Source organism: Astatotilapia calliptera, chromosome 13 (assembly GCF_900246225.1).
Source record: "Astatotilapia calliptera chromosome 13, fAstCal1.2, whole genome shotgun sequence".
NCBI lineage: Eukaryota > Metazoa > Chordata > Actinopteri > Cichliformes > Cichlidae > Astatotilapia > Astatotilapia calliptera.
This window is the reverse complement of record NC_039314.1, coordinates 23,702,414-23,719,898: the sequence shown is the minus strand read 5'-3', so window position 1 is coordinate 23,719,898 and position 17,485 is coordinate 23,702,414. Positions and strand designations below refer to the sequence as shown.

At 39.9% G+C, this 17,485-nt stretch overlaps 1 protein-coding gene across 1 annotated transcript; it reads left to right on the top strand.

Moving 5' to 3' along the window:
• The first annotated feature begins 1,354 nt into the window (after positions 1–1,354).
• On the top strand, positions 1,355–14,906 carry actr2b (actin related protein 2b). Its single transcript, XM_026189427.1, has 9 exons — positions 1,355–1,509; positions 3,624–3,734; positions 5,378–5,593; positions 5,815–5,887; positions 6,543–6,679; positions 7,064–7,213; positions 9,137–9,282; positions 9,750–9,882; positions 13,260–14,906. Exons 1-9 carry the CDS (start codon positions 1,462–1,464, stop codon positions 13,428–13,430), a joined length of 1,185 nt encoding a protein of 394 aa, XP_026045212.1. The 5' UTR covers positions 1,355–1,461; the 3' UTR covers positions 13,431–14,906.
• Positions 14,907–17,485: the final 2,579 nt, after the last annotated feature.

The following is a 17,485-nucleotide window of genomic DNA, read 5'->3' as shown; positions in this document are numbered from 1 at the left end:
CTTAACACCTACACACACTGCACATTGTAATATGTGTCATTTAGCAAAATGTGTCATATCTGTCATTTAGTTGATTGTCAGAGGTTTAATTTTCCTAATTTTGAGGCCTGCTAAGGATCAGATTATTTTTATTATGTCCTGATTTGTAAAACCTGTGAATTGAAAGATGGTGTACTTTCTTTTTGCCATGATTATAATGTGAAAAGAGGGATTGTAAGTGTTATCAGAAACTAATCAAATAAGCTAAAAGGAATTTGTTCTCTCCTTTTTCCTATACTAAATAAAAATATGTCTGGAAGCGTGGGAGGGTAATTCTAAATTAATACATTTGTATACGATACATGGATTGTGTGCAGCCATTTATAAATATAGTTGTGGTCAGAAGTGGAACGCTCATCATGGGCCTGAATTTCTTAGTAATTTTGAACTGTTCATTTCCCAGGATGGAACGATTGTACAGCATACATCTTTCTTTGTTCAAAAAACACTAATCTGAATTTATTTTGGATTTTCTCTAATCCACACAAGATCACAAGTGCACATGCAGGCTCAAATATATATATACACTCAAATATTTTAAAAGTTAAGGTTCTGCAGTTTCATTTCATTACTAACTTCGCATTGGTGATTATGATTGACTATAACTGTAGTTTGTCTTTGGCAGCATAAAAAGAATTTGTTTGACAGCACTCACTGGCCAACACTCAGAACAATGAGAAATTCCAAGGAACTGGAAACTGCTGGAAGACCAGTGTCAGAAACTGAGCTACTTGGTCACAATAACAGAGGGTATGTGTGGAGGGGCAAAGATGATGCTTTCAAATCTAAGAACACTGTACCAGCTCTTAAGCATGGTGATGCTAGCATCATTCTCTGGCGCTATTTTGCTGTCAGTAATTGTGGTACATTGCAGAAAGTGGATGGAATAATAAAGGAGTAGGACCACCTCCACATTCTTGCAAAGATAGTAGTAGTTAGACAGAAGCTAGATAGTTAAAGCCAGAACACAGCTGGGTACTCCAGGTTAGGTTCATGACAATGACCTAAAACACACATCAAAACTGGACCGAATAAATAACTGCATCTAATTATTGTTTTTTTTTTAAAGTCATTAAAGAAGTATGCTATGCAGTACGTAAACTTCTAACCACAACTTCATGCGTGCACAATATGTAGATGGTTTGTGACACAGTAATTATTTGTGTGATTGTGTTTTTCCTTCCTTCTTTAACTGTATGTAGGTTGATGATATGAAATTAAAAAAAATAAAATAAAAGTTGAAATAAATAAATAAAACGGGTTTTATGGGACGAATTCAAAGATGAAGAAGAGAATGTATGTCATTTGAACACACCGGATGAGCACCCTTCCCTTCCTCCTTTCGGCCGGGTTGGTGTGTCTTCCTTCCGGCTTTGCCGAAGAAAGTTGAGGGAGGTTCAGCAGCAACTGGGCTTTTACATAATGGACAGCCAGGGAAGGAAAGTGGTGGTCTGCGACAATGGGACCGGGGTAAGCTTACCGTTTTAGCTCGGCGTGTTACCAGCTCGAGTCTTGCTCTAAAAGGAGCCGTTATGTCGACTGATTTGCTGAAACAGGAAGTGGGTCTGTCACCGTCCAAGCTAGCTAGCGTTAACTGGGTGTGTAGCTAGCCAGTTAGCCTGCTAATTTTCATTCATCCAGTCCTGATGCGGAAACGGCCCGCGGATTGGATGGAAATGCACGGATAAAATTCAATTAAAATCTCTAGTTGTATTGCTCCCTCCTGCATAACTCCCTTAATTAATAGTTAACGTGCTAGGTGCAACCACCGGTTAGTAAGCTAACCGAGCTAGCCTTTCTAGTTAGCTTTTAACAGCTGGCTGTCTGGTTTCTGCTGTCTGGCAGCTACGTCAGTCATTTCAGCGATTTGTTCGGCAAACCACACGGAATTTGCAGATTCATTCTTTCCATGCTGTAGTCGGGGTTTGCTTTCCAAGGACCGGAGCTACATGTTTTTTCACTCAGTGTCGGCTAGGTGTAATGCTAGCTAGGCCGTGTCAGGTGAATTGAGGAACCACCTTTACGTTTTCTCATTCCGCAGCTTCGCTCATTAAAAATTTAACCCAAGCATCCATTAGTAAGGAGTCCGGAAAGACCTCAGCAGGTGTATTTCTGCACGTATCTTTGGATCTGCACGTCGGCTGTGTGTTTACATGTACTTATTGATTAAAATTGGGGGCTAAACACTCGGAAGTTATGGGTGTGTAAAATGAAACATTGCGAAAGAGCCCCCACCACAAAGGAAAGTAACCACCATCCAAAAAGCTGCTCATATTTGCACTACATCAGATACATTTTTGTGGTCTTTTCGTCCCCAATAGTAATTATCAACATGAATGATATACTGCTGTATTTCCTTATAGCTGTACTCGCTCTTAATAAAATACTCAGCTTGTGCGCCATCAAGCATTTAATATAAACTTTACTGAGCTTTGTTTATGCTTCTAAATTGCTTATTGCACACACACAGGTAGCACTGTTTCTTTTGGGGTGTGCAGGCTTCCTTGTCTAAACGTCAGCAGTCAAAGAGGATGTTGGCTCAGCATGTTACTGACTAATAAGGCTCTTTTGAGTTGTGAGTCTTTCAAGAGCTTTCTGTGAAACAGAGGGGAAAAAACAGCCCTGTGTCAGAGTTGAACTGAGAAGTCAAGAGGAAGTGAGACGAGTCTGAACCACAGCCGTATATGTCACGAGCAGATTTGTTAAGAGCGTTGTTGCATGCTTTTTCACAGTCCAATGCAAATGCGTTTTCTTTTCTTTTCTTTTTCCCATGCAGAAAAAAGTTTAGACTGTTTATTGTTTAGTTTACTCTTGATAGTCTTTCAATGAATTTTACCATAACGGTTTCCAAATTGCATGTTTGCAGTCTGCATCCCTTGTTACTTGGTTACATTTTGTGCTGTGTATTGATGCAAAAAATGTTTTTATACTTGGTTCAAAGCAAATTAAACTGGTGCAAAAAAGGGTGTGTAGAATCAGAAAACAGCCAAATATTTTAATTAGAGCTAAAACAACTTCCTGTAACGGTATTTGCGGCTGATATTTTAGAGGTAATCGTACACCAGTGCACCCCTGATGCTATCTTTTCCTGGTCTTTGGTTATCTGAGCTCGTGCAACTATTCTAGCTGAGCGCAAAGAACAGCAAATTGTCTATATCTCCATTTGGTGTAAATGATAGTCTTTGTAGCTCTCACAAAATTGATTTTTACAAATGGTTCTAATAATATTTTATTTGTTGGTAATAACACAGAGGGGTTTTCATTGTATAAATGTGAAAATCACAGATGCAGAATATTAATGTTAAATAGATTTGTTTGTTTTTTGCATTAAAAAGGAAATTAGTTTTAGTTAAATTAGTTTTTTTTTTAGTTAATTAATGCAGGAACTGACCACATTTAGACATGCAGTACATGAAACGTGCATCGTCATCAAACATGCTCATTCTGAATGGTAATTGGGGTCTTTGTTATCAATAGGATGATAGTAATGTTTTCAAGCTCTGTTCTAGAATTGATCTTATCAGTATTTTCTAATCACTTCCTCTGTGCTCTGGTTTTCTTTCCTTTTTGTCTCTCTATTGTAGTTTGTCAAGTGCGGCTATGCAGGCTCCAACTTCCCAGAGCACATCTTCCCTGCACTTGTTGGGAGACCCATCATTCGCTCTACAGCCAAAGTGGGAAACATTGAGATCAAGGTACAGACTGTTCCTGCTTATGCATTTTTTCCCCCTCAAGGAAATGGGTCATCGGACAAAAATATAAGTTGAAAACAGGAGAGAAAAAAAATCAAGATGTGAAATATACATTACAGAATAAAGTCAGTCTCTTATATAAGCACAGTGTCAAAGTAATAGACAGTCAAGATAGACTGTTGTAAGAGTTGGCACCCTAATGAATCTCTGAAAAATGCTTTGAACACCAGCCCACATCAAAACTAGCAGGTCCTTTTATTTTAGCAGGCAAGACAGCAGCGGTGTAAATGTCTTGACAGCTTCACATTATTTTGGCATGGTGCCTATCTCTACCTTTCTCCTTGTCCTTTCCACTTTTGTTTGTTCATTTTTTTGATATATATCTGCCTCCTCTTCCTCCATGTTTTGTTCCTCTCCTGGTGAAGTAGAATGTCCAGAAAATGGTAAGTTTAGGTTGGTGTGTGCTTCTGATTCTTGCTTGCTATAGAGAGCTGAGTCATATAATGAAATTAAAAATTAAGCCTCTTGTTTGATTGAGTTTTTCTTTTGTTTTGTCCAGTGTGTTTCATGAATTTATTTTTTCATCACTCATTCTGATCCCATTTTTGTACATCCTCATTACCTTTTGATTTTGGGTCCTAAGCTGGGTATTGCTGGCTGGTAAGGCCAATCCACAGCAGTTTTTTTTTTCTCCAGGCTGAGAGTGTTAGCAGAAATAGCTGCAGTGAATCATAGGCCAGCTGTTATCGATGGAGTGCTAAAAGAGATTTTGGACCGGTTCCACTGTCAAAGTCTCTGATCTCCTGCTGCATCCTGACAGCTACCCTCCCACCAATCCTGAAGCACTTTTCAGTTGAAAACAACTTAAAATGTCACCCAGAGCAATGTGTGCCAAAGATCAGATTTTTCTGTATCTGTATGTATCATATGTATCTATTTTCCCAGCCATTTTGAAGCAGTCAGCATATTTTAATTGATTAATGTCCAATATGAAAAATAATTATTCTTTATTCTAAGTATAGAGGAAGTGCCCATACTTGAGGATGCATGGCAGACAGCTGTGGTGGAGATGGAAACACATCTGTTTTTCTTTCCTTTTTTCCCCCCTTCTTTCTTTCTTTTTTCTTTAATGACACCACATGGAGGCGATGCCTGTGACTGGTACTCATTAATGCCAAAGAGCACAGGATGAACCCATAAAATGGCTGCCTTCAGTAGGCTTTTGATGTCTCCAAGTGGAACGTGAGATGCTTGACTGTGTGGCTAACACTGAGCTCTAACCCAACAGTTGTTTACATTTAGCCGGGGTGCCTTGCATGCAGATAGTTGAATGTGGCTTAAACGAGTGGTGTACTGTAGCTAAAGGAAAGTGTTTCCAGGTGTATATGCATGGAAAATGATGCCTTGTTGTGCATGGTGGGTAATTGCGTTTTAACTCAAAGTGCTACATGAATGCTTTTGTTGTCACATGACAGAAGTTTTCAGGTGGCAAGTAGGCAAATGAGATGACTGAGTTTAATTTCCAGACCGAGGCTATATACTCATCCTTTTGCTCAGTGACTCTGATTGTTCCACAGTGGGCTCCACAATCCTGAGGGCTCTGCTGCACTATTTTTAAATATTTATCTCTGTTAAATTTCCTGCAGGACCTGATGGTGGGGGATGAGGCTAGTGAGCTGCGCTCCATGCTCGAGGTCAATTATCCAATGGAGAACGGCATTGTCAGGAACTGGGATGACATGAAGCACTTGTGGGACTACACCTTTGGCCCAGAGAAGCTCAACATCGACTCCCGCAACTGCAAGATTCTGCTGACCGAGCCCCCCATGAACCCCACTAAGAACCGTGAGAAAATCATCGAGGTAACATTAAAATTGTCATTATCAGAGGCAGCATCTTGCAGTCTTTCGGGGGGAAATTGATTTTTAAAGCATAGCAGAAGTTGCAGTTTGGTTAATCCTCCGTGAAATGACTTCATTGTGTGCTACTTCTGCATTACGCTACAGAAATAATTTTGCACCCACGTTGCCTGCTGTAGTGTGTCAAGTTTCTCAACAGTTGTACTTCCTGTCCTCTACCACAGGTGATGTTTGAGACCTACCAGTTTGCAGGAGTCTACATTGCTATTCAGGCTGTGCTGACACTGTATGCCCAAGGTAGAGGCCTTTACATACATGTTTAGTCAAAACGGACACTAACCTTTTTCTGTTGCATAACACAGCTTTCATGTCACAGACATTTTAGACTTGTTCTTCTGCTTCCTTAAACTGCCTCATCTAGAAATTAATTTTAGCCCTAAAGTGCAATTATAGGCCCTTCAAGCGGACAGTTATAAAACGTATTGTACTATTTTCTTGATTACTATTTACGTCATTAAACTTAGAAACAAGACCGCTGTTAAAGTTAGTTGTGGAAGTTTTTGTGTAGCAGTATTTAGCTACCACACAAACACTTCTTGGTCAAAATGTTTGTTCTTACAGACTAACACAATCATATTTGTGCCAAAACATTTATCAGTACTTCTGACATCAGCTGATATGTTGTGCAAACACAGCTTTGCGTGAGGTCTGTTTAGTATTCTACTATTTTTATCAGATTTTTTTTTTTAAAATAAGCAATTACCTACTTATAACTGCTCAGTAGCAGTTATAAGTAGGTAACTGTTACATTAGCTGTGTTATTGCAGCAGTTTTTGTGTGTGTGTGTTTACCCAGCCAGCAGTAATCAGCAGCTGCAAGCACACTCTGGATAAAATTCTCCTTGCTTGATAGAATTGCAGGTTATTAACTGTAGAGTGTGTTTGTGTTTCAGGCCTTCTCACTGGTGTGGTGGTGGACTCAGGTGATGGTGTCACGCACATTTGTCCTGTGTATGAGGGCTTCAGTCTGCCCCACCTGACAAGACGTCTGGACATCGCAGGCAGGGACATCACCCGCTACCTCATCAAGGTATCCAGTTTGAATAATGTCATCAAAGTGTTTCTATGTGAGGTGGAGATTTGGCAAAATATTCTTAGATTAATCTTTAAATAGCAGGTTCTGTGAGAACTCCATTCTAACATCCGACTTCCAAAATGTGCTGCTGAATGCACAAGTTTGAATATGTTTTGCAGCGTATAAAAATATGTCACAGTTTAGTCTTTTTTGTGTGTGAAGTCTTGCATATGTCATCAGATTCTTTGTTTGCAACTTAATGGGAAGATCTTAATTTAGAAAAGCTCCTCCAGTGCAACTTGATATATTAGGAGATTACATTAAGTGAGCCAAAGAGTCTCATTTTATTCTGCTTTTCCTTCCCTATTCCCTGACCTCTTTCTCATTCTCCATGTGCAGTTGTTACTGTTGAGGGGTTATGCCTTCAACCACTCTGCAGACTTTGAGACGGTGCGCATGATGAAGGAGAAGCTGTGCTATGTAGGCTACAACATCGAACAGGAGCAGAAGTTGGCGCTCGAGACCACCGTGCTGGTGGAATCATACACGGTAGACACTCGCATGTTTATTCTTAACAGTAATAAGTCACTGACAAATGCAGTTACATTTGGTGTGACATTGTGAGAGAACTGATCCACATGTTTGATGTTAATCCCAAGCTGGTCGGTACAGTTGCCTTATGAACGCCAATAAAAGATTTTAGGGTGTGCCGTTTTGGAAAGTGTTATCAAAACACTGCAGCTTGCATAAAAAGGGCGTTAAAAATGATTGGTGCCCTCACATGGGCATTGTGTGCATTAGTCACTCAAGAAGCCGAGCTTTATATAACAAAAATGCAGTAAAATAACAATAACAAAAATCTACATACATTAATAGTCATTAACTCAAGTATACGAGTCAGCAGCTCTGTGCATTGAATCTTTTTAAATTTTTATTCCAATTTTGGCTCTCAGTGAGTCATATCACTTTCATTTATCCAGCAAATTTAAACAACAAGACTTCGACTCCACTCCCAAAAACACACAACCCGTGAAAACAAACACTAAAATTACAAATTGCAATGATGATAATAAACAAATGAATAAAATCTGGTTCTGTTTTGTAGTGGTTAACACATTTGTCTAACGCACAAAAGGTCTCCAGTTCAAGACTCAGAAGAGGCAAAAATTGCTGGGAGGGTGTCCGGGGTAAAAGTCTGTGCCAAATCAAATATGCAGATATATCCTGTCATGACACCTTGTGAATAAGGGAGCAGTCAAAAGAAGCTTTAAATAAAAACTAAATATTAAAAAAAATTGTAATTTTTTTTTTTTCATCAAAAAACAAGTTTAAATCCATAATTTTTCCAAACCTTGAGTATTATATTTATTAAATAATTGTCACGGTAACCAAGCAGCCCTACCCATCACAGGTACCAATGTGCAAAAACCGATTGAAATTCTGAAATGTATATTTTTGGCATGTTAAACATCTATTTTATTTAGGTTGAATGTTTTTACAAGTCAGCAAATTTCCAGCCCTGAGGGGTTGCACGTTTTTTTTGTTTTTTTTGTTTTGTTTACTTTTTTCCTTTAAAATGAGTTCTTTTTACGCACTCCACATGTGCACAAGTTTCATATTTCTGCCTAAAATAGCACCGGTGCAGACAGAATCCCTCCCAAAGGATTTGTTATTCAAAAGTGGCAGTATTTTGAAATAATCAAAACTAATGGGGTAACTAAATCTGTTTCAGCACTGAGCTAAGTAGACTACCACATGCCCACTGCTGGTGCAGTTGGCAGCTTTGGTACAGGACCATGCTACTGACTAACAGTTTTCTCTGAGACTCAGACATATGGGGGTGCAGTGCTCCTCCGTCAGGCTTGCTTTTCTTTCCGAGGTCCATTTCCCTGCAGAGAGAACCACAGAATCCAAACGTTAGTCCTGGTGTCTGTGTTACTGCACGCCTTTCTGAGCACATGTTGTGTCTCAGTGCGCTCTGACCATGTGTGTTTGGGTTAGTGTAGGCGACTGTGTGCGTGTAGGTGAATAGGTGCGTGAACATGTATGTGTAAGTATGGTTTTGTGTGCCGAAACAAGGAGGGCAATGTACCTGTGGCCGAAAGGTCCTGAATTGCGCGTTACATCATTTCCTGTGCAGCCACTTTGCGGCAGTGGCTAGGCTCTGTTTCCTCCCACTGCCCTTGGCTGAATGAAGCCTTTTTATAGTCACATGCATTCACTATAGTCAGTTTGAGGCCAGCACTCTCCGTGCTCTAACTTGCTGTACAGTGTCACCAGTCTGGTAGGATTTTCTTTTCTTTTGAGAAGTTAAACCTTCCTTTCAGTTTAAATCATGATTCTCACTGTAGAGTTTCACACCCTTGGGCACTCTTGTACATTAAATCTTACCTCTTCATTAGTGTCATGTTTTTTTTTTTTCTCCCCCTCTTTGCTTTTTTTTTTTTTTCTCATCCTCCCACACAACTCCAGCTGCCAGATGGCCGTGTGATCAAGGTGGGAGGAGAGCGGTTTGAGGCCCCTGAGGCTCTGTTCCAGCCCCACCTCATCAACGTGGAGGGCGTTGGAGTGGCCGAGCTACTCTTCAACACCATCCAAGCAGCTGACATAGACACCAGGTGAGGCCAACAAAAGGGCACATGTATACTCCACTATCAATAAAAAGCTTTCCTGAGGGTGACTCAGTGTTTCCACAGCATTAGGAAGTTTCAGCAGAGGCAGACGTTTTGGCAAGCAATAGATAGATGGATGTCAAATGGCAATGTCAGCTGATCACAGCTTTCCCTTAAGCAATGGAGGCTTTTAGACTTAAAACTAAATATTTTGTGAAGTCTAGAGTTCAGTATGGAAAGTTTGAAAATTGATCATGAGTCTTTAAAAGAATGGAACAAGGGGAAAAAATGTAAACACTTGCAAGTCAACTAAGTATGACTGATCCTTTGCTGCTTAAGTTCAATAATTTATTTTTACTCTCTTGAAGTCACTGAAGATCTGTTTGGAAAGTACATTTTCCAGCATTTGCTGACTTAAAATGAGAAAATGTGCCTTTTCCTGCTTTCACCCTTTTCTGTCTTCCTGTCATCAGGCCTGAGTTCTACAAACACATCGTTCTCTCAGGCGGATCTACCATGTACCCCGGCCTGCCATCTCGGCTGGAGAGGGAGCTCAAGCAGCTGTACCTGGAGCGTGTGCTCAAGGGAGATGTGGACAAGCTTTCGGTGAGAAACCAGCCCTCTCCTATAAAGTGACATGTAGTACTGACTGTGAGCAAAAACTGCTCAAATATGATTCACAGTATGATTGTCACTTTGAAAAACTGGGACATTGATTTTAGCTCATTAGATCTATCCAGTGTGATTTTTAAAGAGTGCTCTAGTTATAGAAAGGAACATAGAAGTCTGCATCTGGCCTCTGGTTTGAAGTAAAACATTTCCCCTGATTCTCACATTTTGTTAAAGATCTTCAGTACGGCTTTTCCCACATGTTAGAGAGCATTGAAGTGCCAGAATGAAGCACAGGGAACATGTTTCTCAAGGATGTAAATGACATCTCGCTGTGTTTTCACACACCTTGAACTTAAACCGCATGCAGCTATCATGTCTGAACCTTGCCCGTTTCAAGCACAAGACTGGCTTTATGAATTTTTTAGTGCAGTGTAGACAAACTACCACAAGGTAGTGCCAGAGGCCAGACACTCCTTTAATTTAAACAAGCGTGCAGTTAACTTCATAGTGACAAATATTTGTTTTGGTAAAATATTTCTACCTTTTCATGTCGGTATCCCAAAGACACAGATGATTTTAAACAGAAGTATTTTATAAACAAAGCTCAGCAGATGACTCATAGGTTTAAAGAACACATCATTATGTGCTTTACTTTTCTGCCTGCAACTGCAATCGACCCCAATTTTCCCAGATTGTCTCATTTTTTTTTTTTTTTTTTTTTTTTTTTTTTTGGAATTGAAGTCTGCAAAGTTAGTGTGGGAATCCAATGATAGGTTTTTTTTCCCTTTATGAAAACTCTTCAGAACTAAAAAGATGCTGATGAGTTTTTGCTAGAAAGAAACTGCTTTGTTGAATGTCAGTTTTAACTCTAGCGTTAACTAAACCACAGTCAGTCTTGCTAGCACTTGTTTTCCTGCTAGAATATGGCAAATACACCACCTCCTTGTGTAGCTTGCACCTTTACAAGTTTGTTAGTACGTTTAGACAGCCAGTCACGTGAGCAACAAACAGAAGCAGCATCCTTTGCCCTATTTGGTGAAAATATGAGTGTTTAAACATGCCACACAGAAGTAGATTGTGCTGAAGGAGATGTTTGTGTTATCATTTTTCTGTGCTGAAAACACAAATTGGACTGCCTGTGAATCTGACCACAGCTGTCATGAGGTCGCTTTAAAGCAGCATTGGTCTGTGTTTTTGATTATCAATTGATCAGATGACTCTGTAATTTGCAAGGTCTCAGTTGTCGTGATAAAACCACAGAGTTATCAGCTCACGCTGTGATTCCTGCTGGGTCTTAAAGCAGCATTTTACTGCCTGTCACCTGATTGTTTTGGTCTTATGATAGAAAGTTTATTCTTTTCGCGTCTGTCTCTGAGCTCTCAGTCGCATCGATTCCATGCAGGCAGCTTTCTTCCTATATTTCCCTCAGGAGCTGGAAAACTCCTGAGACAAATGCAGATAACAGGATCCATTTTATTAGACTAAAAGCTTAGCATTTGTTGGTCGGACCAGTCAGCTTCTTGTGGCAGCTGTGTGTTTTAGCTGCAGTAAAAGTCTACGTGTTGTAGTGGTGTACAGTCTCCAGGTTATTCTTTGTTTGTGCTCTCTCTGTAGCCATGTAGCCTTGTTTTGAATTCTTTAATCCATATACCAAATAAGAAATGTAAAAACACGAACAAGGTAGTAAAATGTTTCTATAATTAATAATGGTGTTGTTTAATGTCTTTCTACAGTTTCACACTAACATTTCCATGACAACAGTGACCTCCTTCAGTCATAGATGTTGCCGTTTCAGTTATTCACTACTTCTTTATTTTTGTTAAAACAAGGTTGATATGTTGTAGATTTGTGGTTGGTGCAGGAGTAGAAACCATCATTTCACAGTGTAGCTCATAGTAAATCTACTTTAGATGATTATAACATTATGGCTCATAATCAAATCCCTATGGAGAATATAAATGGGATTTTCAGTTCCTGAACCTCACTGTCGTGTTCTGTTAATACCCACATTAGCCTGTGATAGACAGAGGCCTCATGCAGTCACCTGTCAAGAGCCTTTAAATGAAGAGCCTCCCAGTTACAGGCACTGTAAATTTGACTGGTCACATACTGGCTCCAAATGTTTCCTAATGTCTCATAGGTCATAACAGTTTTTGCTCATTTAAAAAAAAAAAATCGACCTCAGTTATTAATCACATGTATGTATGTGATGGACTACAGAGGTGCCCTGCAAGCTAGCGCTTCAAATTCACGTTACTGTTATTTGTTAACAGTAAACTTGCGAGTGAACACGGGTTGATTTTCCAATTTTCAATTTATTCTTGTGGTTTTTTGCAAGCGGAAGCTCCTCGGAAGGTTTAAACACACTTAAATGTGTTTTATATTTTAAATGTCACAAAAAAAACATGTTAGTTACACCTGGCTAAACCAAGCTGTCCAATCCTACTATGGCGCAGTTCTCAAGTTTGCTGTTGGTTTAGACTGTAAAAAATTGAATTCAGCATGTTTTCGATAGAAGCTCCTTCAAACATTTGGTGTTTGTTTTGTTTTTGTTTGTTTTTTTTTAATTTATTTGAAAAAATCCCGCTAGGTCTTGAGGAAAGTCTTGGCCTGTTTAACACTTTTCTGGCCGAGGTGCATGTGAGAGTGCAGTTATCCACCACCATGCTGGTCATGTATTAGCTGGTCCTTATCCTGCCAGTTGTCCAGTACAGAGGCCCTGTCAGATATCAGATCACGCCAGTGTGCAAAAAGCTCAACTAATATTTAAGTGCATTTAATGCTAGCAAGAGGACATTGTGTGTCCTGCCTCCTGTAGTCTCTAACTTAAGCAGCTCCTGTTGTCTGAACCACATGAAATATTTTCAGTAGCTCAACTCCAGTTGTTCTTTCTCAATGTTAAAAAGTGGACAACTGTGGAAATCAGCAAAAACTGCTTGTATTTCTTTTCTTTTCGTTCTTTCTTTCTTTTTTTTTCTTTTTTTTGCTTGCTTGCCTTGCCGGCTGTCTGGAGGCGGTGTATGTGTATAAACTTAACATGAGGCTGCTTCGACAGCGGACTGTGGTTAAACTATTTTTATTAAGAGAGCTCACGCCATCTGAAGCCAAGGAGCTCATTGTGTCAAGAGTTGGGTAGCCATGAATTCATAGGAAGAACTGATAGTTAAGTAAAAAGTATTATCATAATTATACCTAATTATCTTAATTATCTTCTGATCTTAAGCTTGTATCAAGTTAGTTTCTATCTGATTTAGACCACTCGAATTTTGATATAAATCTCCTTGACATTGATTAGAAAAACATGTAGACTTTTGGGAACTTTGAGCAGTATTGGCAACTCATCATTCTCCTCTGTGTTTCTTTTCCTGTAGAAATTTAAGATCCGGATTGAGGATCCTCCCAGGCGAAAGCACATGGTGTTCCTGGGTGGAGCCGTGCTGGCCGACATCATGAAGGACAAGGACAACTTCTGGCTGACCCGGGAGGAGTACCAGGAGAAAGGAGTCCGTGTGCTGGAAAAACTTGGAGTGACCGTCAGATAAAGCACTGGACGGACAGAACACCCACACGACACACACACACACACACATGAATATACACACAAACACACACATACACGACATGCACACACATTTCCACCCCTTGCCCACATCGCAGAGTATATATCTATTTATCCCTGTTCCTCTCTGTTTCGGCCGTTGATTCCCTTCAAACACCGCAGGGAATCCAGCCATCACCTTCCCGCTCTCTCCTCTCTCTCTCCACTCTGCCTCTCTGCCTCTCTCTCTTCTCTCCTGGTTTGGGATTGGTTCACACTTTTCCTCGCAAGCCCCAAGAAACCAATTCCATCTTTGCAGATTTCCACTGATTCTTGCTGAGTGCTGGTGGGAGAAGGTTAAGAGCTGTCAATGCAGCATATTTACCTGCAGATTAGGCTTGTTGTGAATTAACACTTGTCGGGTAAACCGACCAGCCTCAGCAGAAAGCTTAGTTTCCTCCCTTGTTAAACCTGTAGAGGAGATAAAATGATGCAAAGTTTCTAAGCAACTCGTAAGCGTCTGTAACGTCACAATCAGGGTCCACCACAAACAGCCACGGGCCGCTTTGAGCATCTTTTCCGGGTGAGCAAGAACTGATCACATTTTTATGTCGGTTTTTATAAATGATATCATGACTTTTCTTTTCTGGGAGAGGGATTACTTTGTTTTTGCTTTTTTTCCTTTTTTGTTGGATGTATGAGTTTGATTTCCATCTTTAAATTTGACTCTTTTCTTTTTCATTGACTTTTGTTGCTGTGCACTGCTACCATTGTAAATGGAGTGTATTGTAGTAACAGAAGGTCCTCCATGTGTTTTGTTTTCTTATTTTATGAAGAATTAATGGTTGATTTATAAAGGGACAAATACACAAACTAAAAGCCCCTGAGCTTGACATCGAGTGTGTGACGGTACTTTAGGGGTTCGTTGGTGGTGACACAGTGATGGGGTGTGGGGAGGGTTAGTATTTTTTTTTTTCCTCGTCAGACAGCTTGGCCTCTGCCTCCTCTCTGGTTATAAATCAGAAGTTGAACGAATGGGTGTGAGCAGTTATAGCAATATTTCAAACTGTATCGACGCTATAGTACCTCACTCATCGTGTTCCTCCAGATCCACCAAAGCACGGAGGCAGTGGCAGGTTTTAGGATGAGATCTGTTTAAATTTGAACACCTGGAGCATCGCAAAGCTGGGAAATTAAAACAGTATATTATACGGCTTATTTAAGTTCTCCAGACTTTCATTCCCAACGGTCGACTTAATGATTACTGGAGGCACTTCTATTTTGATTACAATAAATGTGTATATTTTTTTTCTCCTCTTTCCATGAACGTCTATCCAGTGCCAAGTGCAGTTAATGTTAACTGGATCTCATGTTTTAATGTCTTTCTTTTTGTCACAGTTTTTTGTTTTTACTTTCCTGTGTTGTTCATAGCATAACTGCCTAACGCTGATTTAAATAAAGAAAAGTGATTTATAAGGATGTTTGTGTGACAGGTTCCTTCTTTTTTTCTTTTTTTGGCACATGAAGCTTCTGTTTCACAAATTTATGGCTCGGAATAAGAAATCCTGACCATTGATTTGTAAATATTTATCTTTTGAATTCTATATTTGCGAGTAGGGGGCAGATTAAATGGGTTGATTAAGTACAATGACAGGAGAAGGGTGTAGGTGGCCGAGGCTCATCCACAGAAGAGGACGAGACCTCTGCTCACAGACCCGAAGGAGGAAGAGGAAATGGAACAGCGGCAGAGGACTGGCGCCACCAGAGGAAGAGGCTCTCTTTCCGTGCCTGAAATAAAGATCGCACCCAGACTCTTCCGGCCTTGTTCCATTTTAATCCCTCGACTCTTGCCACTTCCCTCTTAACCCTGAACTATTACCTCAGGAGCGCCGTTTGAAATTTCCTCCCCATCAGAGCACAAAGGGCATCACGTAAGGATGTTTGCAAAAGTAGTGGAGCATTTCATTGTGTTTTTTTTTTTTTTGTTTTTGTTTTTTTTTTTAATTTATTTTCTGTCACTTCAGAATATGTATTCGCTATGAAATGAGTTAAAAATCCGCCACATGAAAACATGAACTTTACACATTTTAAATGGTGCACTCAAGGTCCCCCAAACAGCTTCTGAATAAACGTTGTTTAGCAATTTAAGACTAATAAAAAAATTCTTCTTTAATACTTGTTTTCCTATAGTTTTGCTGCCCAAACATTCTCTCTAAACTCTCTCTTCAAAGCATTATCCACAGGGTGGGAGTAGAGAGACATTTCCTCTCAGCAGCCTTTATCTCATGTTCAGGCAATCAAAAAAGTATGCTGAAGCAACTATCTCTTCGAACTTTACATCTGTAACGTCTCTGTTCAGTTTGAGTGAATCAAGCAGTTTTCGACCTGATGCAAAAACAGAACAGGTTAAAATGCTACAAAGGTAATACTCCCCGAGTTAACTGTTGAACGAAATCTTTGTGGTAAGGAAGGAAAAACGTTAAATCCTGCCTATTTTTGGGCATGGGACCACGGCCACCCATTCCTGTAAACTGCACTGGGAAGTGAGCGCCGGTGCTCATGCACCCAGAGAGGGGCCATGCTGACCCCATTACACGAGCAGATATCTTAAATGCTTGCACATGTGGACGGCGATGCTGTTTGCAGCCGTTGAGCTGCTTAGCAGGCCCCCAAAAGCCCTCAGGGACCTTCTTTCTCTTCTCTTTTCTCTTTCCCTCCCCCTCCCCTCACTTGCTCCATCATTATCGCCCACATGCTTTTCCAGAGACATCCTGAGTGAAACAGCTCGACGTCCTCGATGGCTATCACATGTTCCTCCTGTGGAGGGAGGCAGCTCCCCTGGAAGACATGTTGAGGAGAATAAGACAGGCTGTACTAGCCTCAGTTTTTCTTTGTGCTTTCTTTCATCAAATATGTTGCAAAACTTTTTAGAAGTTTCAAAGTCATAGGGAAAAACTTGTGGCTTTGACATTTTTTTGAATCCTCTGGGTCTCCTCGTGAAATCACCCTTTCTCTTTTCATGAAAAGTGATTTATAACGATGTTTGTGTGTTAGGTTCCTTACATCAAACTTCTTCTGTTAGCTATTACCTCACTAAGTTCTACCACGATTTAAAACTGTTTAGGGACTTCATATAACCCTATATTGAATTTTTCAGTATATTTGATCTACATTTAAGCAATTTCTTTCAGATGCTGGAAGATGGACCTAATAATATAAATCATTGTTCTCTAAATCTCTATCTTCTTGGACTTGCACTGCAGCAGGAATTGAGGCCAGTTTTTTTACACAAACCCCACCCACCTCAAAAAAGAAACAGAAATACAGGTCTTATTTTTGAAGGGTTCACCAGAGGATAAATCCTACTGACTTTGGAGATTTCTTGTATTATTATTGGAATTGGTGGCTGTGGTCCCATGCCCAAAGTTAGGCAGGATTTAACTTTTTTCTCCTTATCACAAATATTTTGTTCAACAGTTACCTTTGCAGCATGTTAACACGTCCTGTTTCTGCATCAGGTCTAAAACTGAACAGAGATGTTACGGATTTAAAAGTTGAAGATACAGTTGCTTCAGCATACTTTTTTGATTGCCTGAAGTTGAGATAAAACTGCTAAGGGGACACGTCTCTCTACTTAGGGTCATTGTAGTGTCACTGTTGTTTTGGAGCACACTGGGGAGACCACGGCCATTGGGGAGGGCTGTTGCAATGAGGGGCTGTGCTTCATGTGCAATGATTCCTAGGTGGGTGGTACATGTCAAAGTAAAAACCACATGGATAAACTTTTAAGCATACCACTGAATTCTAAACCTCCAGGTGATTTTAACACTGCTGATTTCTGTATGAACAAATGAAAAAAATATATAACTTAATTTTATTTCAGCTTTACAAACTTATCAGTAATGGCATAACTGATGTGTGCTTACAGTTACAATAACGTATCTCCTACTTTTACTGATGGGTTGAGTATAACAGTTTGTATAGTCAGTATATTGTAATTAGCTAACTGTTTCAGTTGTTCATAGCTAATCGTTTCATGAGTAAAAACAGGACGTCAAC

What these genes read in the sequence shown, in the direction of transcription:
- actr2b (XM_026189427.1), top strand. Translation starts at nt 1,462, where the DNA reads ATGGACAGCCAGGGAAGGAAAGTGGTGGTCTGCGACAATGGGACCGGG. An exon ending in TCTGCGACAATGGGACCGGG is followed by an intron (nt 1,510 to 3,623) that starts GTAAGCTTACCG and finishes TCTCTATTGTAG; the next exon opens with TTTGTCAAGTGCGGCTATGC. An exon ending in GCAGCTGACATAGACACCAG is followed by an intron (nt 9,283 to 9,749) that starts GTGAGGCCAACA and finishes TCCTGTCATCAG; the next exon opens with GCCTGAGTTCTACAAACACA.